The sequence below is a fragment of the Rhinolophus sinicus genome, chromosome 2 (genome assembly GCF_057876585.1).
Source record: "Rhinolophus sinicus isolate RSI-liver-muscle chromosome 2, RSI-T2T, whole genome shotgun sequence".
Lineage (NCBI taxonomy): Eukaryota > Metazoa > Chordata > Mammalia > Chiroptera > Rhinolophidae > Rhinolophus > Rhinolophus sinicus.
Genome location: NC_142502.1, coordinates 137,958,462 through 137,984,452, shown reverse-complemented (window position 1 = coordinate 137,984,452; position 25,991 = coordinate 137,958,462). Strand labels below are relative to the sequence as shown.

The window sequence follows — 25,991 nt, the reverse complement described above, 5'->3', positions numbered from 1 at the left end:
GTGCAGACTGACAAATGCACCATTTACCAGTTACCTCCCTGAGGCAGCTCTTCCAGTTTCACCATCTTTTATTGGATACAAAGCCGTAAATTCTCTGATGCCCATGTGAGTCCTTTTTCAAATACATACACACTCAGGTACATTCAGCAAAGGGCATCTATGGGTGACATGAAGCAAAGTGCTGGGATGGTGATGCCTGGGTGGGGCAGAGAAGTGGGGCCAGGGAAGGCCCCCTGGGGGCTGGAGGTACAGGCACCACTTCAGAAACGAAACCAAAAAGTGCTCCCCACCCCTCTGCCTGATGTGCTTGGGGTGGGGAAAGCTAGCCTCTCACAGCTCAGGCCAGTCGCGGCCTGGCTGTGCGGGGAAGGCAGGGCCTGGGGGTCAGCTGTGGAAGTCCCCACTGGCAGTGCCCACGGGAGCCAAACCTACTGGCACCAGCCACAAGGCAGGCCTAGGTCACCTCAGGCCTCTGTACCTGAGTGCAGGACCCCTGCCAGGGCAGAGCTGAGGCTGGGGAGCCCAAGCCCCCGAGGCCATGCCAGCGTTGGGCTCACAGTGGGGAAGCCTGCCTGATTGTCAGGGCAGCCTTGGGACTGGCCAGGGTCCCAAGGGATTAGGAAGGGAGTAGGAGCTGGTTGCCTTAGTCGGCCCTGGTATTCTGATCGTCACCCAATCCCACAACTTATCCTCAGGCAAGACTGCAGATGAACACACTTATCCAGGAATAAATACATACGTAACACAGCAATATATACAGAAATGCAGACCTGGGACAAGGCTGGGTGAGAAAGCATGGCCAGCAGGGCTAGAGACGTGCCAGGCCCCCGGGAAGGGAAGTTACACATTGGACTGACAGGCTGGGACTCATCCATCAGTTTGAGTTAACTTCTCTGGGCACTTGGGCCCTGTACCCACACACCATCTTTCCTGTAACCATCCCCAAGTCCTCCAGGAATTGGGTCTTTGGCACCAATAGTCACCCTGGAAAGGTCTTCAACTTAGCGCCTTAGAGGGACTGGGGCCTGGGCAGCTCCCCACATAGGGCCCAAAGGACTAGAGACCAGGACCAGGGGGGCAGGCAGAACCCAAAGGCAAAGCATGGAGCCAACCCTTGGAGCAGCAGGCCTTGGGGAAGGAGGCGGCTTTTGTTTTGTTTGGTTTTTTTTGGAAGCAACTCCTAAGGGGCTGGCTGGCTTAAACTATTCTCATGGGGCTAGGAAAACGAGCTGCCTTGGCTGTTAGGTGGTTTCTCCCGGCCAGTGAAAAGCCATGGTTCTGGGCAGCCCACTCCCTCCCCCTCAGGGTTCTAGACACACAGCATCTCCTTTGTTCCCTGCCGGGGCTGTGAGGCAGCCCGAATAAACATGATGAAGTACTCGAGCCAGGTACACCGATGGGCCCAGGTGCTGGGGCTGGGCAGTGTGGTACGGCGAGGTTAGGGACACGGAGGGGCTACCACCCATTGCACCTCTACACATCCCGGGGACCCCTGGAGCAGGTTTGCTCTCTGACATTATTCTTTGCATCATTACGTGTGAGACGGAGGAGGGCTCTCCTTTGGGTGAGTGAAGGATGAGGTGCTTCCTTGGGATGGCAGGGCCCTCTATCCCTTTCCCCATCCTCAGCCCTAGCTGATTGTTGCCAAAAAAGGAACAAATGGAGCACCCCAGCCTATAAAAGCTACCACCCTCAGTAAACAGCCTCATCCCCATGAGAGGCAAAAATGTGCATGGAGTTGGTAGGGGTGGGAGCCTGCCAACCTGCCAGTTCCTTGGGCAGGCATGAAGGCCAGGCCGCACGTCCATCAGCCCCAGGGGCAGGTGTGACATGGGACGTGCTGTGACCCCATTGCGTTCCCCTTGGTGGAGGCTTGGACCTGTGTAATGTGTACTCCCACACATCCTTCCCACACTCGGCTGGAAAATACAGGGTGGGGCACTTGCTGGGTTTCCTGGAAACAGCCAAACCTGTGAGAGGCAAACTTCCCCCCAGCAGGAGAGGGGGTCTTGTTCACTGCTGCCCACTGTGCTGGTGGTGCTCAGGGCCGTTGCACAAAGGAATGAGTGCATGATGCTAATACGGCACCAGTCATTTCAGCACCTCTCAGCACCACCTCTCACCCACTCTAGCTCACTGCCCATGCACCGACTTCCTCTCCCAGGGCCGATGCTGGGCATTCCGGTAGGCACCGCCACGGGAAAAATTGCCCAGGGGACGGAGGTTTCCTGGGGCAGAAACAAGCCCCTCGGTAGGGCAGGACCTGGCCATGCGGGGCATCCCTTTGTGCTTTGTCCAGAGACGGGGAGGGCAGCCCCTCTGGTCCTGGGGTCAGGGAGGAGGGCTCCAGAGGATGCAGTCGGAAGGTAGGGCTGATGCACCCAAGGCAGCCAGGTCTTGAGTGGACCCCCACTTCCCTTCCAGGCCAGAAAAGTTGTGCTTCTCCCTCCTGGGACTCCTGGGGACAGGGCTAGGGACGGGGTCAGTGGAGCCGGCTGCTCTGGGGTGGGAATGCCGCACAGCCAGGGCTTTGTGCAGGATCAGACAGGGAGTTGCCAACATGACACCCTTGGTATTTGGGGGTCTGCAAAGAGCAGGGCCAGAACAAGCCATGGGAGCAAGTCAGCAACAATGCAAAGTCGCATGGCCGGGTGTGGAGCCGGGGAAACTGTGTGCACTGCTGAGTCGGGCCGAGCTCTGGAGGACTCAGCACAGGGTAGCTGGGCTGGGTCTTGATGTAGTTGTGGCCGAAAGTTGGATTTCTGGAAAGGACTAAGGAACTAGATGAGCCCAGCCCGTCAGGACCAGCTCTCTAGTGGTTAGGGCTGAGAGGCAGTCCTGTGCAGGAGAGCAGGAAACCCAAAGATGGACCTAGGTGAACATCTGAAAGAACTTTCCAAACGAAGGTTGGCAGGACCTATGACCTCTGAGCCACTGGGAGTTCCGAGGAGGAATCTGGGGAGACCTGAGTCTTTAGAGCCTTAGTGCTGGGACCTGGTCCTGTGGGCACCGTGCAAGGGTCAGTGAAAACCCCTATTTGCTTCTATAGCTTCTAAGCCAAGCAGCTCTGGGTGGGGCCCCAGGACTGCCCGCAGGCAGAACACCCCCAGGAGAGCCTTCGGCCTGGGGGCCCGTGAAGACCCAGGAGGGGAACAAATCCAATGAGGGTGTTCTTCCTCGTTCTTGTCCCCACGGGCCTAGCTCCCTACCTGGGCCACATCTTCAAGCAAGCTAGCCAGCTGAGGGAGGAAGCCAAACGGCCCTCCTCCCCTCTCCCCCAGGCCCCTGCACAGAGGGCAGGCTAGTCCCTCCCTCCCACAGAGCCCTGGGGACCCAACGGCCATCAGAGTCCTGCCCGAGCACCTGGATGAGGTCATTCCTTGAGGACAGGTACAGCTTCTCACAGGTGACAGGGTTTCCCAGGGCGGGGGGGCTTGCGCCACCAGAGGCTCAGGATTACTGATAGGTATGGAAACATGCACATTTTAGCTTGGAATTGAGCTCTGGTGTGTTTGGATATGTGATGGCTGGGAGGACGGGCCTTGTCTTTTCTACAGCAATAGACAGTTTTTTTTCTTCCTGGCAATTTCCCCCTTTGGGAAGGATGGCCTCGATGTCCTGGGGAGTTCTGGGTGAATGTTTTGCCCTTCCAAGCCCACTCTCACTACCTCACTGTACCCCTGCCTCCCATCTCGAACTGACCACATGCCCAGACCCCTAGGCCTGTCTGTGTTAACCTGGAGAAGGTGGACGCAGAGCCCAGGCGGGTTGTCTGAAGGGGGTGCCCCACAGAGGGTTGGGACAGGGCAGGGTGGAGACAAGAGCCCTCCGTGCCAAGTCTGAGCTGCCTTGCAGAGTGCCCTCTGGCCTGGAGTCCGGCAGGGGCCCCTGCCTGGGATGCTGGGTCCCAGGAAGGCGAGGCCCGCCCAAGCAGCCTAAACAGCCAAGGAGCCACTGGGTGGTTATTGCAGATCCTTGGGGCAATGGTACCAGGTGCTGGTGGTAACTCAGCTCCTAGCTGGCTGTGCCCAGAAGGCTGCTCCAGCTGGGGGTGCGGTGGGGGCCGGGGCAGCTGCTGTCCAAGCCCCTGCCCTGGAGAGGCAGTGCCCAGGGTCAAGCCTGTTGCTCCACTGTCCCAGGAGGAGGAGGACAGGAAACTGTCGACCCCTCCCTGGAAGCCAGGGATAACACGAGGCCTCTGAAAGTCTAGTCCAAATCAGGGTCCCTCTGGAGGTCCAAAGAGAGTGCCCTGGTGTGGGGCTGGCAGGGGCCCTGCCGCCCCCCACCCGGGTTAGCAGCCGCCTTCCACCTTGACGTGCAGGATCTTAGAGAAGCCGGGCCGCCGTCGCAGGGCCTGCAGACCACACCTGGGTTAGTGCCCCTCAGGGCCAGACAGTTGGGGCCCTCCCATCACACACTCAGCCCACCAGCCCCAGCCAAGGGGTGCCACGTGGGGTCTTGGGTGGCCTCAGAGCCAATTCCTCACCTGGAGTTTTGTCACCATGTCCTCAAACAGCTTCTGGGCCTCGGGACTACTGGGCTCTTTAAAATAATCGGCAATCCCAATCTGGACCACAATGGACTTGAGGTTCCGGCAAATGCCTAGGAAAAGGCGGGTGAGGTGGAGACGCGTGTTTGGCCTGGGCAGTGGGGCTGCCTCCTCTCCTCTCACTAATAAAATCACAACCTACTGAGAGCCAGTGAGCGTCAGGCATAAAGAGGAGAGAAGACCCACACCACTCAGGGGTTCAACAGGACAACGGGAGGAGGAAGGTCGAATAGCAGAGGCTGTGGTAGAGTCTGGAGGGTTAGTGGGCAACAGGCAGGTGTGCAGGGGCTCTGGGAACTTCCCTGGCAGAGGGGATAGTTGTGCTATGACCTGAGCACTCGGCAATGAATTAAAAGGACAGAGCAGCTGACATGAGGCTGATGGGTCTCGGCTGGAGCATGGAGGAGGGGAGACAGGGAGCAAACAAAATGGGAGCATAGGCCTTAAGGGGCTGGATGTTGCCATGCGGTCAGGGAAAGAAGAGAAGGTCCTGGAGGCTGAAGGCGAGGGAAGCAGAGGATGCTGGAGATAATGAGGTCGAGGAACCTTCAGGGCTCAGGACACGGGGTTTGGCCAGGGGCCAAATGGTCCTGGATGGCGGTCTCACCTGATGGGCGTGAGCAGCCCAAGCTGGGCACCCACGTCCTCAGTGAAGGTGGAGGGATGACTGGGAGTGGCCTGGGCGGCTGGAGGGAGGTGGGGCCAGAACAAGCATGATTTGGAGTCTATACCAGGAAGAGAGGCGTCTTCCCCCTGAGAACTGCCCTTGGAGGCTCACACACATGATCTCATTTAATCCTCCCAGTCATTCTAGAAAGCCAGCTTAGAAGATGGGGCTATAGAACTCAAAGAAGTCCAGTAACTTGCCCGAAGTCACACAGCTAATATGCAGTAGAGTCAGAATTGAGAGCCAGGTCAGTCCAGCTCCGGAACCTGTGCTCTTAACCCGTCTACTCTCTGGCCCCTGCCCTTGGCTAGAGGCTCACCTGGGGGCAGACGATGGGCAGAGCACAGGGCAATAGGTATCTATCGAACTGAACTATTTGGACCAGATGCTGGCAGGCCTCGAATGCCACACTGGTTTCAGAAGGCACTGGGAGCAAAGCCAGGGCTAGAGCCCTGGTCAGTGTGACCCCCGTGCTAATGCTGGCTGAGGAGGAGTGACAGGAAGCTGGTTATGCTACTCGCTGACAAGGCCTGGTTAGAGGTGACACATGTACCCCAACCCTGCATTCCCCATCGCTCACTGTTGAAATGAAGCAGGGCCTTGGGGGTGACAGGGGTGGCCGTGAGCACCAGCATCTCCAGTCCTTTCAGGCCTTCTCGGCAGACCTCAGCCGCCACCTCCTGGGTGATCTCCGACACGTGGTCCAGCTCCAGGACCTGCAGCCGCATGCAGTTTCTCGCTAGGAAGAGGGAGGAAGAAGGGAGGTCCTGCTGAAAACTCCCCAGGTCACCTCCTGCCCAGCGCCCTGATGCTCCTGCCACCACCCACACTGCAGCCCCAGGCCCTCTGGGATTTCGGTGTTGCACCCAGGCCTACTTTCCACTAAGCCCCATCTCAGTCCCACGGAAAGACTCACCGAGTGATGCCAGGCCCTGCACCCCACAGCCGGCGCCCCCAACTCCCAGGGCCCGGAGGTGGGGCCAACAGCGACCAATCATCTGCAGGCAGCGGTTACTGAAGCGTGTGGGCTGCTGGCTGGAGAATGGGGGGAGGGGCAGGAAGGGCCATCAGGGAAGCCACCGGTTGCTAGACACCCCAAGCCCACCCTTCCTGCAGCGTCGCCTTGGCAAGGGCTCCACCAACCACCCAGCTGCTCAAGTCTGAAACCTGGGATCATGCCTGACTCCTCCTGTCTCACCTTTGCCAAGACCTGCGGATTCTGATTCCCGAATAAGTCTTCAACCCACAGTTCAGACCACCATCAATATTCATCTGGATTATAACTCGTCTCCCTGCCAATTCATCCTCCAAGCTGCTGACGGTGAGCCAGTCCTTCCTACATTGTCTCACTCATTCATGGTTCTAAGTGTCTACTAGAGCCAAGGGTAACTGAGCAAGAGCCTGGGGACATAGTAGTGACAATACTGACATGGTCCCTGCCCTCAAAGAGTGGACAGAGGGACGAAGGGAGGACAAAGAATGTCATCCACCCGATGTAATCAATCCAGTTCTTTAAGACGTAAAACCCCCAATTGCTTTCCAGCACTTTCTAGATAAAATGCAAAAATCTAAATCCCTTCAAGTTGTTGTCCTTTCAGTCTTAGTTGTGGAGGGCGCAGCTCAGCTCCACAACTAAGATTAAAAGGACAACTTGACTTGGAAAAAAAGTCCTGGAAGTACACACTGTTCCCCAGTAAAGTCCTGTTCCCCTTCCCCAATAAAAAATAAAAATAAAAAAAACCAAAAAACTAAACCCCTTAGGCCAGGCCTTCCTGACCTTGCCAGAACCTGCTTTTCCACACTCACTCAGCTCTGCCCAACACTCACACCAAACTTGCCATTTTCCTAAACACTTCACCCCTCAACACTCGCCCAGGCCACAGATGTCGCTGTAGTGTCTGCTGCGCGCTTGGTACCAGGGATGTGGAAACAGACATTTGCAGCCACTACCTGAGAACCGTGAGTCTACTGGAGACTAGAATACAGAGAAGTGGTTGCAGAATGGACTACAGCAGGGGTCGGGACAGGCGCAGAAGGAATGCAGGCAGGGGAGCAGCGACAAATTGGACCAGGGTGTTAGTGAAGAGACACTGGAGGATCTGGGAGGAGCTGACACTTGGAGAGAGAGCTTGCAGGGCAAGGTGCAGGGAGCAGAAAAGCCCAACACATTTGAAGAGCCATGAATGACCTCACACCCTTGATTTGCTAATAACCAGCTCTTTTGTACTTTATAGGCTGACCAGCCCTGCCCTGCCTTTCATATGCCAAACCGACCTGTCTGCGTTTACTCAGCACTCACTGTGGGCCCTGCAGGCTTTATGGACACACTCATTTGAGCCAGCAACAGTCCTAATAAGGTCGACATATCACTTCACCTTCACTTTGCAGGTGTTGAAAGTGAGGCATGACTGGGTTGCCCAGAATCACACTGCTAGTAAGCCAGGGCATGACCTCAGGTCTGATTTTAAGCCCTGCTCCTAATGCCTAAATACAGATTGATAATGCAAACCTGTCTCCCCAACCAACTGATGGAGTGGGCCCACATCTGCTCAGTCCATAGCCCCAGACCCTGCCCAACTCTGCCCCTTGCCCACCCCTGCCAGGGCTCACCAGGGATGAAGTGGTGCCACCTGGAGGGAGACAATCTCTCTGCAGCCAGCGCCCAGGGCCCAAATGACCTCGTGGCCCACCGGGTCCGTGGCGCTCCTGTTGAAAAGACAAAGCTGGGGCAACCCACCCTGGTGGCCCTCTGCTCCCTTCTCTGGGGCCACAGAGTCTGAGTCCCTTTGCCTGCAGAGCAAGGCATGGGACTTGCTCTGGTGCGGTGGACCCACCTGTAGGTGACGGCCTGCAGGGCGCGGCAGTAGCAGCTGGCCAGCCAGAGCGAACGGTCAGTGAGGATGTTGGGACAGTGGGAAATGCGCAGGATCAACAGGTTGCCCCCTGCAGCCTTCAGCAGGGACTCCAGCCCTGCTTCCAGGCAGCCCCTGGGGATGGCCGAGAGGTCAGGGAGCTGCTTGTGGCTGCCTCCTCCTCTGGGAAGCCTCCCCAGGGGCACCCCCTACCCACCCAACCACCCACCGTGGCCTCACCGGGTGCTCCGGGCATACTCCTCCTTGCTCTCCTTCTTGCCCCGCTGCCGGGGTTTCAGGTTCTGCAGTGTCAGCGAGTGGGCCTGGGTGCACCACTGAGCCAGCATTGCCAGGAACTGCAGGGAGAGAGGGGTTACCTGGGGCTGAAGGGTTGAGCTCGGCTGGCTGGAGGTGGACCAGCTGTAGGACAGGAGGCCTCCTGAGAGCATTTCAGGGACCAAGCAGGAGCTGGGGTATTGTAAGGGTTGCAAAGACCACGCCTGGAGGAGCCAGACGCTGGGGACGGGAAGGTGAGTTCACAGCAGGGCTGAGTGGGAGGGCAGGGGCAGCGGGCAGGGACAGGCACCTTGGAACAGACACGGGCGTTCTCGAGCAGCACCCGTGTCCAGACGGCAGGGTGGCGGGCCACGAAGCGCCAGTCCCGGCAGACCTCGGCGGCATGCAGCAATGTGCGTGTGTCCAGGTAGGTGAAGATACAGAACAGGGCAGCTCGCATCTTGAGGATCTCTGGGCTGATGACCTCGTTGGAGCGTGAGGGGCTGCCCCTCTCTGCTCGCCGACCCCGGGCGCTGCCTCCCTCAGAGCGGGCTGCACAACACCAGGAAGTCAAGTGTCGAGGGTCAAAGGGCCAGCATTAGGATGGGGAACTGAGGTAAGGTTCAGGAGGTAGGGGCTCGAGAGACCCATGCCAAGGGACCAGCCTTGGGAGGAAGGACATGGGGCCTCTGCTTCCCCCTCCTGGCTTTCACCCCCATTCCTAATTTTGCGAATTAGAAAAAGGTGGCCTTTCCTCAAGTGAAGTCTTAAGATCACATATTATCATATACTCCAACGTCATCCCCTAGATAAGGCAACCGAGTCAAGTTTGGAGAAGAAAAGGGTTTGGAGGGCTAGGGGATGGATGGACATAGACCGGGTCTCTGTGAGCAGAAGGCGGGCGAGAGGCTTCCCAGAGCAGTCACAGGCGTAGCCATATAACCCCGACCTGAACCCTTTCACATTCTGACCCTGACCCATCCACATGTGTATGGTCTTGTGCATATGTGAGATGGTGCTCTCCCCAGTGGCTCCCGGGGGTTCAGAGTCTGGAGTCAACAACATTCAGCTACTCTCCTGTAAATGTCAATGAGCCCACATATAAACGGACCCCCTTAGATGTGGCATCCTGTGTAATACCCGACCTGAGAGCCCTGTGCTGCAGTACTGTCGCACGAATTCCTGCCCGGGCTTGCAGGGCACTGTGGGAGGGAGTTTGTCATGGGGAGCCTGGGGCAAGGGAAAAGGAGGTGCAGGAGCCCAGGAGGGGTACTGCCTCAGCCCTTGTCCCCTGAGAGGGCCAGCACCATGGAAAAGCCTGGCCTCTCTGCCCACCCTCCCAGGACTCACCTGAGAGCCGGCAGCTGCTCAATGGCCCAGCCATAGCAGGCCCAGGGCGGGGGGTGTCCGAGGGGCCCTCAGCCTCTGACTCAGTGGTTCGGGAGCCCACATCTGAGACGTCACCTTCCTCCCCCTCTGTGCTGTGTCGGCGGGGTCGGCGTTGCCAGTTCTGGATCGCCTGGCGCCGCAGGCCTGAACTTCGAGGGGGCTGGGCTCGCTCTGAGCCACCGTTGGCAGCCTGGGCCCGTGTGCCCAAGCCCCCAGGACCACTGTCCTCTGGGGCCCCTTCTTCTGGCCGGGGCAACTCCAGACTGTCACTGTCATAGCAGCCTGAGCTCTGGGATGCAGCTGGGACACGGCTAGAGGCCCTGGGGTGGGGTGGCCCAGATAGTAAGGAGTGAGAAGGGTCAGCGAACAGGCTCACCCGAACTCCCCACACTGCCCCTACCACCAGCAAAGGGACGTCCACCCACCGTACTTTTCAAGAGCCCCCTATGAGTGTGGAAAGGCAGACAGAGGTGACCCAAGGAGGATGGGGGAAGGAGGAGCCAAGCCCCCAGACAGGTCAGCCATCCAGTGGGCCAGTGGATCTCTCCAGGGTGAGGGTGGGCTGCGTGGGGCGGGCCAGGCCCAAGGCTTACCCTGTGCTGGGAGAGGAGCCATGCCGTGCCACCGCGTATGTGCTAGGCATGGCCGGGCCTGCATGGTGTTCTCGCTGTGGGCCCCCAGAGCAGGAGGGAAAGGAATGGGGGTGGGGCAGAGGAGGCAAGAGGATGAGAAGGAGCAGGAAAAACAGGGTACAAGAAGGAGAGAAGAGAGGAGAGAGAAGAAGGAAAACAGTTGGGAAAGATGGACAAATAGACAGACAGACAGCCCATAGAGGCAGGCTCACCAGGCCTCCTCTCCACAGCCACCCAGCACCCCAGACCCGGCTTATGGCTCCTGGGCTCTCATTTACAGGGATGGGCAAAGATGGGCCCACGAATCACACCTCATGACAGCCTCGGGGCCTGCACTTCTGCCCAATCAGAGGGGCCTCTCTGTGCCTAGACACCTACTTCAGTCCCCTCCTGGAGTCTGCTCATGGGGGAGAGACAAAGGAGGGGAAGCATGGAGCATTACGGGGGGATGTCAGGCCACATGTGAGGGGAGTTTGTGGGGGCCCGGTGTGCGGGTGGAGAGAAGGCAGGTAGGAACTCACCAATCTGCCTGGTGCCCGGGTCCCAGGCCCAGCACCACTTCCCCCAGCTCCACGGCCCAGGCTGGCGCTTGGTGTGCTGCCACAGCTGCTGCTGATGACCTGGAGTTGCCGTTCGGCGCGATCAGCCCGCTCCAGGAGCTCCTCAATGAATTGCTGTAGCCGCAGCTTGGCGCTGGCCTCCCGTGCCGCCGTCTCCTTCAGGAACTGATCGATCTGCACCACCTCCCTGGGCCCGGAGCAGTCTCTTACCCCAGTGCCTTGGCCTCGCTACCCGCCCACCCTCTGGAGGAGGCCCCGGCCAGTGGGGAGTGACATGGGCAGTTACTCACGGTATCTGCTGATGATTACACGGGTATATGCAGAACAGTCCCAGGTACACTGCCCCACATGATGGCACATACAGAAATGCCAGCATACACTCCAAGGCAAACACTCACACCCCACCCATCCAGCTCCAAACACAAAACCAGACATCCTGCTCCCCACAGAAATACTCATAGGCATACTCAGTCACTCACAGCCACCTCCCTCCTCCAGAAACACAGGCACACAGTCACATAGCTACGTACGCACACATAGCCCAATACACAGCCCCACACTGATGTACCTCTACTCATATGTCCAATCACAGGCACACACATTCTGAGACAGGCACAGTTCCACCAACACAAACACACATACACATTTTGAGAAGCGTTCTCGGATGGAGAAGCATCCCTCCAGTAGCACCAACCTCCAGGAGTTGCACGTACACACAGCACACTTAAGAGTCACAAGAGTATTTACTCCCAAATACATTCAGTTTTTCATGCATCCACTCAACACCGAGCACCTTCTCAGCCAGGCACTGTCCTAGGTATTGGGGACGGAGCAGTGAACAAAGCAGGAGAAAAAGTCCTGCCCCCATGGAGCTTGTATCTCTGTGGGGACAGATAAATGACATCTATATATTTCATAATTCTACATTTAAGGACCAGCAAAATAAGGAGAAGCCAGCAAAAAAGACTGAGAAGAAGCAGACAAAAGATAGAAGGAGGTCCCGGGAGAGTATCCTGGAAGCCAAGTGAAGAAAGCATTTCCAGGATCAGTTGTGTCAAATGATGCTCATGGGCCAAGTAAGATGATGGCTTCGCCTTGGTAACATGAAGGTTGTTGGTGACATGGAGGACAGTGGTGGAGGTGGACACCTGATCAGAGAGAATGTGGGGAAAGAAATTGGAGACCAGGACGATGAACTGGAGGGTTGTTCTGTAAGAGGGAGAGAAAAGGGGCAGTAGCTCAGGGGTGAGGTAGGGCTATGTCCAATGGAAGAAAAGAGCTTATGTTTATATGCTTTTGGGAATGATACAGTAGATAGGGACAATCTGATGAGTGCAAAGGGAGAGGGGAGAATTGAGCTATGTCTTTAAGTGGGCAAAAGAAAAGAAGATCTGGTGCCATAATGCGAGCTGGGCTTGCCTGCCAGAATAGAGAAGAGAAACAGTCTTTACAGGCAGGCGAACGGTCATACTGCCTTGGACTCACGGTCTTAAACACACTGTCATGAGACTCTTGGCCCCACATAACCCACTATTGTATGTTCTTGGCCACGGATCCCATGAGCCCTGGCCGCAGACACAGACACACTCATAGCCACACAGGGTGGTGGCCAGGGCACAGAGACACAGGGTCACCCACTCAGGTACATTCGCAGGCACACCCATCCACAGGGCCCTGTGAGCCACTCACTGCTGCTTGCGGCTCAGCTCCTGTTCCTTGTGCACCAGGTCCTGCTTGAGCGAGGCCAGCAGCTCCACGCTCACGTCCACCTGGCGGGAGAGCTCAGACGCCCGCTCCTCCAGCTCCTCCTTCTCTCGCCCCAGGCGCGCGCTCTCCTGCCTCGCAGTCTCCAGCTCCGCCGCCTTGCGCTCCAGCTCGGCCTGCAGCCGGCCCACCTGGCCCGCGATCTTCTGCTCCACCTCCTCACTCAGGCGCTCCAGCCGCCGGTCCACCTCCAGCTTCTCCAGCGCACGGATCTTGAGGCGCGCCAGGCCCTCCTCGTAAGCCACATCGGCGGGCGAGGGGGATGCAGGTGAGGCGGACGCGGGCCCGGGGCAAGGCCCTGGGCCAGGGCCGGGCGGCGGCGTCGAGCAGGCCGAGGAGGCCACGGACTTGCGGGCGAACAGCTCCCCCAGCGGGATCTCAATCTCGCGCAGCGCGTAGCGCGCGGCGGCAGCGGGCACGAGGCCCGGCTCGGCCAGCTCCTCGCAGGGCAGGCTGGCGGGCACCAGGTCGCTGGGGAAGTGGGCGAGCGGCGCGTGGTGGTGGTGGTGGTGCAGCAGGTGGGGAGTGGCGGACGATGGCCCGGCCGCCTGCTCCTTGCCCTGGAAGGACGTGCTCTCGAAGACCTCGCGCCGGGCGCCGGGCACGGCCAGCAGGGCGGCGGGCTCCGGCGCCAGCGGGAAGCCTGAGGCTGCGGCGGCTGCGGCCGCAGCGGCGGCGCCGTCGCAGATGCTGTTGGTCTTGGAGAGAATGTAGAGCGTCTCATACGTGTGGCTGTACTCCAGGTGCGCGCGCAGGGACGACAGGCTCCGGAAGCGCTTGTGCTCCCCGCAGCGGGGGCAGCGGTAAGGCAGGTCCAGCGAGGCCATGGCCCCGCCGCCCCCGCGGCGCCCGGGCTCCACCGCGGCCGCCCCCGCCAGTCAACCGGGTGCACTCATGGGGCGCTGTGGGTGAGCCCCCCTGCAGGATCAGGAAGGCTCAGGGTGCCTGCAGCCAGGGGCCAGGAGGCTAGAAGAGAAAGAGTAAGTCTTTGGAGGGGGTATCCCTGTTCCCCCTCCTCCCACCCCGTATTCCCCCACCCGTGAGGTAATTGACTTCCCCAGAAAACAGTGTCCAGAAGAGAGGGGTGAGGGGAGACCGATGGCCTGACCTCCCAGAGAAGGGCTGGCCCATGCTGTGGTTCCTGTGCGAGGGCCTGTCCATAAACAAGTGAGAAAGAATGAGAATGCTTTAAGAAAATAAAAAGACATTAGTCTTATTTGTAATAGTTCCAACCTGGGCATAATCTAAGTGCCCATCATCTGTAAAATGACTAAACTGTGATATATTCATAAAGGAATATTACCCAGCAGGAAGAAAAGGAACCATTGGTACATGCAACAACATGGATGAATCCACTCAATGTTATGTTACATGAAAGAAGCCAGTTTACAGTGCACACTGCAAGATTTCCATATATGTGGAGTCCAAGAACAGACTAAATTGAAGATGACAAAGTTAGAACAGAGGTTACCCCTGGTGGCTCTGTGGACAGGGAAGGGGCAGGAGGGGTGCTGAAAATGTTCTATACCTCGATATGAGTGGTGGTTATACAGGTGTATACATATGTAAACAATCAAGCTGTATACTTAAGATTAGTTAGTGTACTATATGTACTTCACTATATGTATATTACGTCTCAAAAAAATTTATATATATATATATATATATATATATATATATATATATATATATATATCCTTAAAAGAAGATGTTTATTTCCATGTCATGCAAACCATAAGACAGCCTGGACTATTGGTAGCATGTGGCAGTGACCAAGATGTCACCTCACCAGATGATACCTCTGTGTGTCTCACTGTTTGTTCCTGTCATTGCTTCTGTACCATACCCATCCCAGCCACTCTAGGCACCTAGGTTCTTTTCTCAGACTTCTTTGCTAGATTGGTCTCTAGTAAGTGCCCCTGCCCTGCTCTTTGCTCCAAAGGCCACAATATTTGTCCTCCCTAGGCCCCTTCTGGCACAAGCCACCACCCTTTCCTGGAATCCCGCCCCTGGTCTTGGCCAATCCTGCTGCCCATTCCCCCTCATCTCTGGCTTCCGGTCACCCTTCCCCTGCCTTGTGGGATCTCTACCCCATTCCTCACTGCAGTCCTCTTCCTAACCTGCTAGTCAGACAATTCAGTTGTCTCAAGGGTCTTCACCCACTCGGTCCCTTGGCTGATACTCCTGACCCCTCCGTCTGCATAGGCTATTGCCCCACTTGGGTTCTCTGACCTCCTCTTCTGGCTGCCTTCCTAATCTTCCTATCGCCTGATGGGAGATCTGCCTTCATGCTCCCCAGCAAGTCTGATTCACCAGCACAGGTTAACTCACCTTTAAGCCATTGCGTTTCAGCTTTGCCTCTCCGTCCCAACCTACTCTTGAGTTCCGTTTGCTTTTGCATTTCCACATGGTAGTACGGGTGGATGTCTGTTCCGTTTTGCTAGCTCAGGACCTAGTCCTCCTCCTGAAAACAGCGCCCTACATTGACCCTGGGGAACCATTCTTCCTTCCCAACTTTCTCAGTCCACATGGTCTGGGTGTGGTTTGATGGTCCACCCCTGGCTCCAGGGGTAAGAATGTGAGACAGGCCTGGCAGATCAGAGTCCTGGCACAGAACACCCAAGTTGAGTCAATGAATCTTTTCTCATTGAGTCAATGAGTCATTTCTCCAGGACTTCTCTGGAATTCCTGGGGGAAAGCATTCTCTGCGGGCTCAGGTTTCTAAGCTGATGGGGAGGGCCAGAGGTGCGAGGGCTATCTTTGGGAGGAAGCACCTGGGAATGAAGCCAACACAAAGAACTGAGGTGGAGAAAGACAGAATCCTCACAGACACTGCTTGAGATCCTGGTGTGTTCAATTCTGTGAGCCAATCAAGTCCCTTCTTTGTTTAAGCCAGTTGGAGTTGGGTCTGTTACTTGCACCAGTCCTAACCCAGAAATTAGAATCAGAAATGGAGTTTTTAAAAAGCAACAGCCCATACGAAGGAATCAGCTGACCTGAGGTGGGGAGTAAGATAGTACCAATTTCCCCACTCAGAAGTTTGTGAACCCTGCTGCACAGCAACAAAGCAGCTGAATAAACGCTCCCACCGCCTCTGGAACTCAGGTGATGTTCCTACCAAGGCTGGAGCTTGAGGGGACTTGTAGAAAAATGTCATGATGTTGGGGTAGGACCTTTCCCAGTGCTTCAGTAAGGTCCAAGAAGAAACAGACACACTCTGGCTGAAAGGGACCCATCTGAAAGCAGAAAGGAAGAAAATGCTGCTTTGCTCAGAGAAGCTCTTTCTGCCTGAGGCCAGTAATCCAATATGGCTGAGAGTCAGATAATTAAGAGGCAGTTCTCTGCTTCTAGCTAAAGTCAGCTCAAGCAAAGACAGGGAGGCTGGAAACACAGAGGGAGACAAGCTTGGAGCCTGGGAGGCTATTGACTCCTCAGACCCTCCTGAACCCCTCCTGCTGTGCACCCCAGCTTGGCAGAGGCAACCATTGCTTCCATTATAAGCAGCCTCCCACTGGGAGGCAACTTGAGTGGGAAGGGGCAAATGAACACTGCCTCCCACCCTAGAGTAGGGTTTGAATTGCCCTGTGGCAGAAGCCTAGCTAGAGGCCACAGAACTGTGGGCTCCTGGGATGTGCAGAGCACCAAGGCCTGTTGCTAAGAGACAACCCCTCCTCCTTCCCCAATACCATCACCAGGGACTCCATTCAAGAATTATAACTTCCAGTGAGGTCTCTAGTTTGGTTAATAGCTCTGGGGATGACTGAATGCAAATTGACTGAAAGCTTCCTAATGATTAAGGGAATTGTATTGCCAGGAAAAAAAAAGAAAAAAAGCAAACCTGGAAAACAAAGGCCCTAAAGTTCCCCACCCACCAAGCCTGCACCAATGGGAGGGGACTCCTCAATGGTCCTCAGGCCACAGAGCACAAAGGACTAGGGCAGCTCTGAAACAGCAGAACCAGAGCAGCCAATGGGGAGCAGGAACCTCGTCCTCACCAGCTGGCCTAGCAGGAGAACCATGCTATGGACCTGGGACCCCTGAGTGTTGGTAGCATGCAAATACCTCAAGCTGTGTGGTTTTCTTTTATACATTGGAGTTTTGATCCATCTAGAAATTTTTGGTATGTGTGGTGAGACAAGGATTAAAAAAACAACCACCATTTTTTTGTTATGGACATTTTCATACATATTCAAAAATAGAATACGATGATGAATTCTATGTAACCTGTCTTCCAGTTTCAACTGTTATCAACTTATAGCCAATTTTCTTTCATCTATATATTGCTACCTTGCGTCACACTTCTCCCACCCCCACCAATGGCTAATTTTGAGCAAATCCTAGATATCAGATTATTCCACCCCAAAATACCTTAGTCTGTATAAGACAGGGACTTAAATTTCCTTTTTAAAGACACTAATATTTTTTAATTGTTTTAACATTACCTTCCTCTAGCTATATTAAAACCCCAAAAGTAGCCTTGGGAGGTAAATCCAAAAGATGGTTTTCTGAAAAGACCAACAAAATAAATAACCCTCTGATAAATGCAAAGAGAAAAAAAGAAAGACAGAAAACAAATACATAACACTATCGTGAAAAAAGGGATATAACCCACAGAGGTTGTTTTTCAAATTACTGAACTGCTCCTAGGTACAACTCTTGGCCCAAATTTTGAAAATCTGGGTGAACTGAATGCTTTTCTAGGAAAATATAAATTATCAAAATTGACTCAAGAAAAAATAGAAAACCTGAATAGACTAATAACTATAGATACAACTGAAGACGTTGGCAAAGTGACCAGGAATATTACAAATAGAATTCAGTACACACACACACACACACACACACACACACACACACACTGTTGAGGAACAGGGTTCTTCTCTAATGTGTGGCAGCCTGGTGTCAGGGCACTTGTGTGTGCCTGTTCATCCCAGCTAGTGCTGGTGGGGGCACATTTCAGGGCCTTCCTCCCCTCCCCATATACCCTGTGCTTGCATAGTACCCTGCTTGAGCAGGGGACAGGGAAAGATTGGGAGTGCAAGCCTGTGTGTGCGCAAGGTAGAGGTAGGAAGGGGCTTGTAGGTCCAGGTGGCTCTTCACCTGAGGCCAGCCCCAGAGTTTCCCTCCATTTGCTGGAGCTGAGGAATGACTATGAAAGATTCTTAGGAATGTTTTTGCCTAAATGTCCACACCTCCTCAGCATGAGTATGAAGCTTTGCCTGAATGCAGGCAAGAAGGTGATGGAGGCAGGGGAAGGAGGGAAAGGAAGTAAAAGAAAAACAGAAGTATTGTCTGTTCAGATTCCATCACAATCCTGTACTATGTGCACCATGACAGAACAGTTGAAGAATTTCCTTTGTATTCTAGTCTTCCCAAATCAGCAACCTCTGCAGCCCTAACACCTGCCTCCTTTTTCAGCCTAGCCCTGCCTCCTCAGTATCCCTGGGACCTGTTATGCTCCTTCCCCCGTCTAAGATGCCTCTCTCAAGTTTACTTTCGATAAGTCCAGTTCAAGGTTTTCTTTGGGTAGGAGAACCAATCAGAGACATTAGCCTTTTTTTTTTTTTTTTTTTTTTTTTTTAAGGCTTTCAGGTATGTGAGCCTCATCTCCTCAAACAAGACTAACCATCTCAAGATGTGTGTCTTCTCTGGTTCCTGTTTACTCTCACATTCTCACGTGTTGACTCTGCCAGAAACACAGATAATCTTGCATTTTCATGGCTTTCACTACCACGTGGTCACTGAGAATTTCTACAGTAGACATTATTATCTGCTTAGCAAGTCATCTTCACCTTTTTAGTAATAGCAGTATCTTGTCTTTTCCTTGGTGAGCTACCACTCCCTACTCCGTGTGGTTCTGACAGGGCTGCCAATCCTAATAGGGTGGACACATGATCCAGGCCTGGCCAACCATAGACCCCATCTTCTTAATGATTGACCCAGGGATGGATACATTCCTCAGGCTGAGCCAACAGAGTCTTTCACTGGGAATTTATATGAAATATTAAGGGGTCCTCTTGTCTCCCCAAGATCACGTGCTAGGATGATAAAGCTGTCTATGGCTTTGTGTAACCCTTACCCACCACAGTGAGAAAACTCATACATGGTCGGGGGGAAAACGTGGCAACACTCAGAGTAAAGCTGAGCCAAGAGCTAGAGAGAGAGTCCTCACTCCATTTTTGAGAACTTGGGTACAGTTATGCCCAAGATCCACTTAACCCCCTTCTTTCCAGTTATATGAATTGGTACATATCTTTTTTTGCTTAAAATAGTTTGGGTTGGATTTCTGTCATTGTAATCAAACGTCCTAACTGACACTCTTGCAAATCTGTATTTCTAATCTACAATTCTCTCCTAAGCTCTATTCAAACATGGATTCATTCAGTGTACATTTACTGAGTACCCGCTCTGTAGGTACTATGAACTATGCCAGGTGTTGTGCTAGGTATATTGAGGACACACACAGACCAACAAGATCCAACCCTTGCCTTCAAGAAGCTTGGGATCTCCTGGGGCAGACTAAGATTTTGGATGATACAGCCATGAAATAAATGCTAGGCAAGAGGCTGGCACAGGATTCTACAATTAACTTAGCTTGAGGAATTGGGGTTGGTTGTGGAATGATGGAATAGCAAGGACTTAATCAGGTACAGTTTAGAGAATGGACTACAGGAAGAAGGTTGTTGGAACATCGGAAGTAGAAATTGTTAGCCAATGTAGCAGGAGTGCAAATGAGGAGATGAATGGATATGGGAATAATTAAAGAAGAGAGTGGAGAAGGCGTGGTGACAGAATGACTGTGAAAGATACAAAAAGGAAGAGTCAAGGACCAGGCTGAGGTTTGGGTTTGGAGCATCTAGGTAGCTGGCGCTGTGGTTCAGTAAAGAGGGAAGAGGAGGGCAGGTTTTGGGGAGAGAATGAGTTTGGCTGTAGATTCCATGAGTTTGAGGTTCCAGTGGGCCTTGGAAGTCGAGATATTCAGTATATAGTTTGCAATATGGAGCCAAAAATACAGTTTTGGCAATTTGAACATAAAAACAAAAGTGATGAGCAGGACCAGGGAGAAGGTACAGAGAGAGGAGAGCAGGGGGCAAAGGTAGACCCTCAGAGAGGCAGAGGAGGGAGAAGAATCAAGACGTTTCTAAGAACCAGCAGCAGAAATGGGAATTCTGGTGGGAAACGTTAGGGAGGGGAAGATGTCAGGGAAGGAACAGGCAATAGTTTATTTAACAGTGGAAATTACAGGAGTTGACGAGTCAGAGCAGAGGTGGAAAAAAAAGGTCCACTGGTGACTTTAGAGAGGGTTGCTGTGATGAGCCTGGCTAATGTGGGTTGAGGAGAGAGTGGGGTAAGGATGTGAGTAGAGACAGTGAATGGACACAAATTCAACTGTGAAGGGGAGGAGGCAGCATGGGAGAATCCAGAAGCAGTAGTTAAAATGAGAGACACCTGAAGATATTTAAATGCTTCTTAGAAATAACTTAATTCTAACTTACACCATCACTTCCACTAGCCCTAGGCACGGATAACTCAATGCCTTAGACCTGAAATTTATAGCGATTCTTTTTTTCTTTTCTTTTTAAGTGCTTCTTAGAAGCAATGAGTAGGGAGGGAGAGGATGAAATGGATATTTCAATGTAGGTGGCTCAGTGTAATATAGTAATAGTGAATTCACTATACCACAGTACTCACCAGGAGACCTGCTTTCTCATGTTTCTCATCTTGACCAACATCTTCATTATCTACTCAGCACCCTGCATGCAGCCCCCAAGGCATTGCTGAATTCTCAAAGTCCCCCTCAGATCTCATCAGTTGCTGAGTTTTTGTCAATACTGTCTTCTAAATATTTGACTCTATGTCTTGCTTTTCCTATAGCCACTGCTCCAGATCTACTATCTTCTTCTATCTGGACCATTGATACAGTTTCTAACTGGCATCTCTGACTCTACCAGCTTTGAATCCTTTGCCAGGTTAGGAAATTTTTCAGTCATTATTTCTTCAAATAGGTTCTCAATCTTACTTTCTCTCTTCTCCTTCTGGTGCCTCTATGATGCGAATGTTGTTACACTTGATGTTGTCCCAGAGGTCTCTTAAATTATCCTCATTTTTTTGGATTCTTTTTTCTTTTAGCTGTTCTGATTGGGTATTTTATGTTACCTTGTCTTCCAAATCGCTGATTCGATCCTCTGCTCCATCTAGTCTGCTGGTGATGCCTTCTAGTGCATTCTTCATTTCAGTTATTATATTCTTCACCTCTGACTGGTTCTTTTTTATGGTTTCTATGAGGGTGTCCTTTTTTATGCTTGCTATCTCTTTGTTGAAGTTCTCACTACGTTCCTTGAGCATCCTTATAACCATTATTTTGAACTCTGTCTCGGGTTAGTTGCTTGTCTCCATTTCGTTTAGTTCTTTTTCTGGAGTTTTCTCCTGTTTTTTTCATTTAGGACACATTTCTTTATGCACATTTTGGCTGCCTTTATGTGTTTGTTTCTGTGTATTAGGTAGATCTGCTATATCTCCCAGTCTTGGCCAGGTAGGTGTCCAATGGGGCCCAGTAGCACAGTCTCCTTGGTCACCTGAGGCAGGTGCTCCAGGAGTGTCCCTTGTGTGGGTTGTGTGTTCCCTCCTGTTATAGTAGAGCCTTGGTTGCTATTGGCATGTCAGTGAGGGATGTTGACCTTCAGGCTGACTAGTCAGGCTGTGGGGTTTAGCGACATCTACAGCTTACAGGCTGCTGTGTGGGAGGCCTACCCCACTGAGTGGGATTCAACCCAGGGGGCTCTGGTGCCTGTTGAGACTGCTGTTTGTGTGTGCTGCTTGTGGAGCTAACTGGGTGGTGATTTAACTGGGCTGTGGTTTGAACCAACCTTCAAGTATGTTGGTTCTATGGCCTTTTGGGAGGGGTTCCAGTACAGGGCTAGGTCAGCCACTGCCTGTGTTGGCTGGGGGCTACCGGGTAGGAACTACAAAGTGATCCACAGTTGTTTGCTGCCTGTGATAACCCTGGAGGCATGTGGGAGAGGGCACGCTGCAAATTGAGAACAGCTGCCACCAGTATTGTGTTTGGGGTAGCTCCGCAAAAAGCCAGGGCACCCCAAGGCCTGCTGCCACATGCTGGCTCCCTTAAGCTTCAGCCACTAATAACACCTCATGCAATATTTGAATTGGGTGAGGCAGGGTCTCAGGGAGTCACAAGAGTGGGAAGAATTGTGGTCACCAGGTTAATGTAAATTAGGGTTTGGTGTCAGTGCTGAGCCTGGAGCAACTCAGCAAAAGTCTTAGAGCAGTCACCACCCACCTGCAGCCTGCCGAACTCTGATAGTTTTCCAAAAAACAATGCAATGCAGGCAGGCAAGGTTGGCTGCTCCAAGAGAAAGTGTCTCTGGAGCAGTGTGAGAGTTGGGTGGGGCGGGGTCCCAGTGAGTCAGCAGGACGGAGCCCCAGAGTTCACCAGACCAATCAGATTCCGATTTGGCTAGAGAGGGCAGGTTCAACACAGGAAAGATGGCACCTGACTGCCAGCTGCACGAAAGGTGGACCCCTCACTGGGAAAATGCTGACTGTCCCCCAGTTCTACCTACAAAGCCACACACCTCAGTCTGCTTCCCTGTATATCTCTGAGGCACCGAGTAACTGTCCCTCTGCTAGAGCCCAAGGTGAGTGCCTGCGATTGAGTGAGTCTGTGTACGGGCTGTTAAAAGGACCTCTGGGTTTCCCACAGCCTCTGTCCCACCCGAACAGTCAAAATCCCCACCATTTTTCACAGCCAGATGTTGTGGGGCTCCTATTCTCGGCACCAGTAGTCCAGGCTGGAGAGCCTGGTGTGGAGGGTTGGGGTCCCTCGCTCCTCCAGGGGGAACCAAGGCGGCTGAGATATCCCTCCTGATTCTCAACTGCCACATGCAGGTGTGGGGCCTGTTCCGCATATCTGCCCCTCCTACCAGTCTCGACGTAGCTTCTTTATATTTTTGGTTATAGGACTTCTGTTTGGCTAGACTTCAGATGGTTCTCCAAGTTGATTGTTCTATAATTTAGTTGTAATCTTAATGTGTTCACCTAAGAACGCAAGCACAGTGTTCACCTACTCCATCATCTTGGATCTCTTGACATTAGTGTATTCTTAGAGGAATCACACTGAATAACAGATGAATTGATTGCTTTACGTAACCAAAGTGACTTCCACTATTCATCGTCATGGAACCGGGTGAATTTGGTTACAATTAAATCAATCCAAGAATTGCTTTGAATAACAAGTCCTTCCTGGCTCTGCTCATTGCCCACTGGGAGGTAAGGACTTGCTGTGTCTTCATGACACCATTGTTCTAGCAGAGCTCCAAGGCTTAGGACTTGTCTGCTTCATTCTATTATATCCACCCATCAAAAAGATGTCAAACACAAGGCCTGTACCAGGCAATGGGGACACAAACATGAGTAAGACAGTCATGCTTTTATGGTGGTTGCAGTCTGATAAAATGAACATTTACCTACTAATGATTCTGGTCAGACATTACACTTCTCATTTAATTCTCACAACAGGGCTGCCAAGTAAGTGGTATCCTCTCCACGTTAGGATGAGGAGGTTGAGGCTCAGAGTGGCCAAATCACTTTCCCAAGGCCAATAAGAGACTGTAACACTGTTGCTTTGGTGGCCACCAGTGAGCCATGCCTCCCACTATTCTTGCTCTTATGGGGTCCCCTGCCACATTGACTCAATGCTTGGCCACATGATTTGCTTGGCCAATAAGATATTACCAAGCCTGAATCAGGCAGAGATTTGATAAGCAGTTGTACCTTAGGGCTTATCCTCTTAGAATCCTTCTTCTTGGGATCCAGCTGCCATGTAAAATCTTGGGCTAGACAACTGCATGATTAGATAGATGCCATGTATAGAGAGACCCTAAAGGATGAAAGGCCATCTTGGTGTTCCTTTCCAGTCCGTCTCTCAATGAAGCTGAGAGGTGCCAAGGCAGCCCACAGCCACAGTCACACCAACCCACAGATCATGGGAAGTAATAAATCACTACCGTTTTAAGCCCCTCTATTCTGGGGAGGTTTGTTACACACCAGTGAATAGCTGAAACAATGACAAGCTAATTTCAAAGCCAGTGCTACTTGACTTTGAAATTCATGCTCATAGTGTCCCAACACTATGTTCCTTCTCAGGGAGTGGAATGTCACACCAATACTAGAATATTTACAGGTTGGCCCATAGTAGCAATCAATAAATATTTGTTGAATGAATAAATAAAGGGTGTGGTATGCTACCAGAGAGGTAGGGAAGTCCAGGGAATTCAAAGGCAGAATGGCAATAACCTTTCAATAACCCTGGCGACCTTCCTGCTACAAATATTCCAAACACAAAAACAAGCTAGGCATCCCTAAATCTAGGAACAAGTGTGTGGGTATCAACAAATTCCCCTTCCCTGTCCCTTTCTCTGTTAAATGAAGATCAGACAAAACTGAGAAGTTAGCAGAGCTTGGTTTTTATGGTCGTCCCCCTTACCCCCAAATCCCCACCATGCCACTGGCATCTCCTCTCCCTCCCACTGGCTGTCTGGGCCCAACAGCACTTTCTCCCTCCTTTCATATAAAATCTACATGCAGGAAAGGAGCAGAATAGGTAGCAATTACAGAAATGGGGGAGAAAGGTTTGAATGTTAATGGTGTCTTCATAGACCAAAGAAATGAAGCTCTAAGCTCAGTGCTTTCAGGAGACATCTGCCAGCAGGTGGGAGAGGTATTCTAAGGAAGGGGAGGTTGCAGGAGGTGTCCCTGTGGATGGGGAATAAAGGAAGTCCCCCTGACTCTCTAAATCCCTCTGAATCCCCCAAGAAGGCGGGGCACTGGCTCTCCACACCTGAGGCTGTGGTCCTGCCATGTGTACTTCCCAGAGTAGTCACTCCAGCTTGGTGAAGACCCACAGGAGTCAATGCGTTCAGTCGTCTGCTTCCTGGCAGTCCTGACACTGCCCTTTCTGTTCTAAGCTCCCTCTCATCTCCGGCTCCTGCGAATGCACACACCTCCCAAGGTCACACACACATGGCTCCAGCACCTGGATCCCACACCCAGAAAACCATCTGGGCCCCTCGCTGCAGACTCAACCTAAGGAGAGAGCAGGCCCTACTCCTACTCACAGCAGACTATGTAAAGAGCACACGGGCAGCGTGTCACACACTCACATGCAAAGCAATGCAGTGGGGCACACGCATCCAGATCACTGTGGGAACAGTCACCGGCAGCGGCACCGGGGATATGAGGAGACAGAAACATGCGGGCACACACATGCACACCTCCAGAGCATCACACGTGCACACCGGCACGCACACAGACATCCAAACCCACCCACCCTCAGACACCCGCACAGGTGCCTAGCCAGGCCTCAAGACCAAGCCCCTCCCCCACCTTTCAGAAGCAGGTGGGGGGGGGGCTGGGGTTTGAGGGTGCTCCTCCTCCTCCCTCCCTCTGGCCCCTGTTCTCCAAGGTCCACAGCCCCAGAGGTCTGGAGCCCGCCCCGCCCCGCCCCCCAACCTGGCTCGGGGAGCGACTGGCGAGAGGGGGAGGGGGATGGGAAGCCTGGTCTCAAATTGTTCTGATTTTAATTTCTTAAATTAACCCTTTCTTTGCCTCTGGCCTGGCCTGGTCTGGCAGCCTTCAGGCCTCCAGAGGGTTGTAGCAGCGGCGGCGGAGGAGGAGACAGCGGCTGGGGTCCTCCCTTCCTCCTCTCTCCAGGAGCGGTCCCACAGCGCGCCCGTGACTCGCCCTTACCTCCTCCACCCCGCGGCGAGGCCAGGCCCGGCGGCCCTCGGCTGGGGTGCAGAGGCAGCCCCCGCGTGCCTGGTCCAGATGCAGGGCCGCCTCGGGGCCTCGGATCTCGTTCCCCTCTGCAGCCTCGGGTGGCCGCCGCGGCTTGCGCCCCCGCCTCCCTCTCGGGGCGGGGGCGGCCAAGCCTCCCAGTCAGTCGCAGCGGGAGGGGCCCACAAACCGGGTGGGGGAAGGACGGAGGAGGAGGAGGGAGGAGGGGGCGCGCGGCCCGAGGAAGGGAAGGGAAGAGGGAGGGAGGCAGTGAGGAGGTGGGGCGGAGCCGGCCCCTCCTCCGGGGCGGGCTCTCCTGCGAGCTGGGGAGCGGCAGATGCCACCAGAAGCGGCTGCGCCGGGACCCCACGTTTTCCTCTGAAGGTGGTTTCGATGGGGGAGGGGTCCGCAGCGCCGCCCTGGGGGTGCAGGGACCGCTCGGGCTGCACTCTTCCTGAGTTCGGTCTTCCCTGTACACTCTCCCTGCTCCGGCACCTCGGGTTGTGGCTT

At 53.6% G+C, this 25,991-nt stretch overlaps 1 protein-coding gene across 1 annotated transcript; it reads right to left on the bottom strand.

The window, feature by feature from the left end:
- Positions 1–50: 50 nt before the first annotated feature.
- FBXO41 (F-box protein 41) lies at positions 51–25,632 on the bottom strand. Its single transcript, XM_019712847.3, has 13 exons — positions 25,455–25,632; positions 12,615–13,655; positions 10,887–11,112; positions 10,327–10,400; positions 9,695–10,053; positions 8,655–8,896; positions 8,309–8,424; positions 8,051–8,203; positions 7,827–7,922; positions 6,133–6,251; positions 5,797–5,955; positions 4,487–4,602; positions 51–4,354 (listed from the first exon to the last, which is right to left on the bottom strand). Exons 2-13 carry the CDS (start codon positions 13,514–13,516, stop codon positions 4,292–4,294), a joined length of 2,625 nt encoding a protein of 874 aa, XP_019568406.3. The 5' UTR covers positions 13,517–13,655; positions 25,455–25,632; the 3' UTR covers positions 51–4,291.
- Between the last annotated feature and the right edge of the window lie 359 nt (positions 25,633–25,991).

What these genes read in the sequence shown, in the direction of transcription:
- FBXO41 (XM_019712847.3), bottom strand. Translation starts at nt 13,516, where the DNA reads ATGGCCTCGCTGGACCTGCCTTACCGCTGCCCCCGCTGCGGGGAGCAC. An exon ending in CCCGGGCACCAGGCAGATTG is followed by an intron (nt 10,401 to 10,886) that starts GTGAGTTCCTAC and finishes GGGGGCCCACAG; the next exon opens with CGAGAACACCATGCAGGCCC. An exon ending in ACGCCCGTGTCTGTTCCAAG is followed by an intron (nt 8,425 to 8,654) that starts GTGCCTGTCCCT and finishes CTCTCCCTGCAG; the next exon opens with TTCCTGGCAATGCTGGCTCA.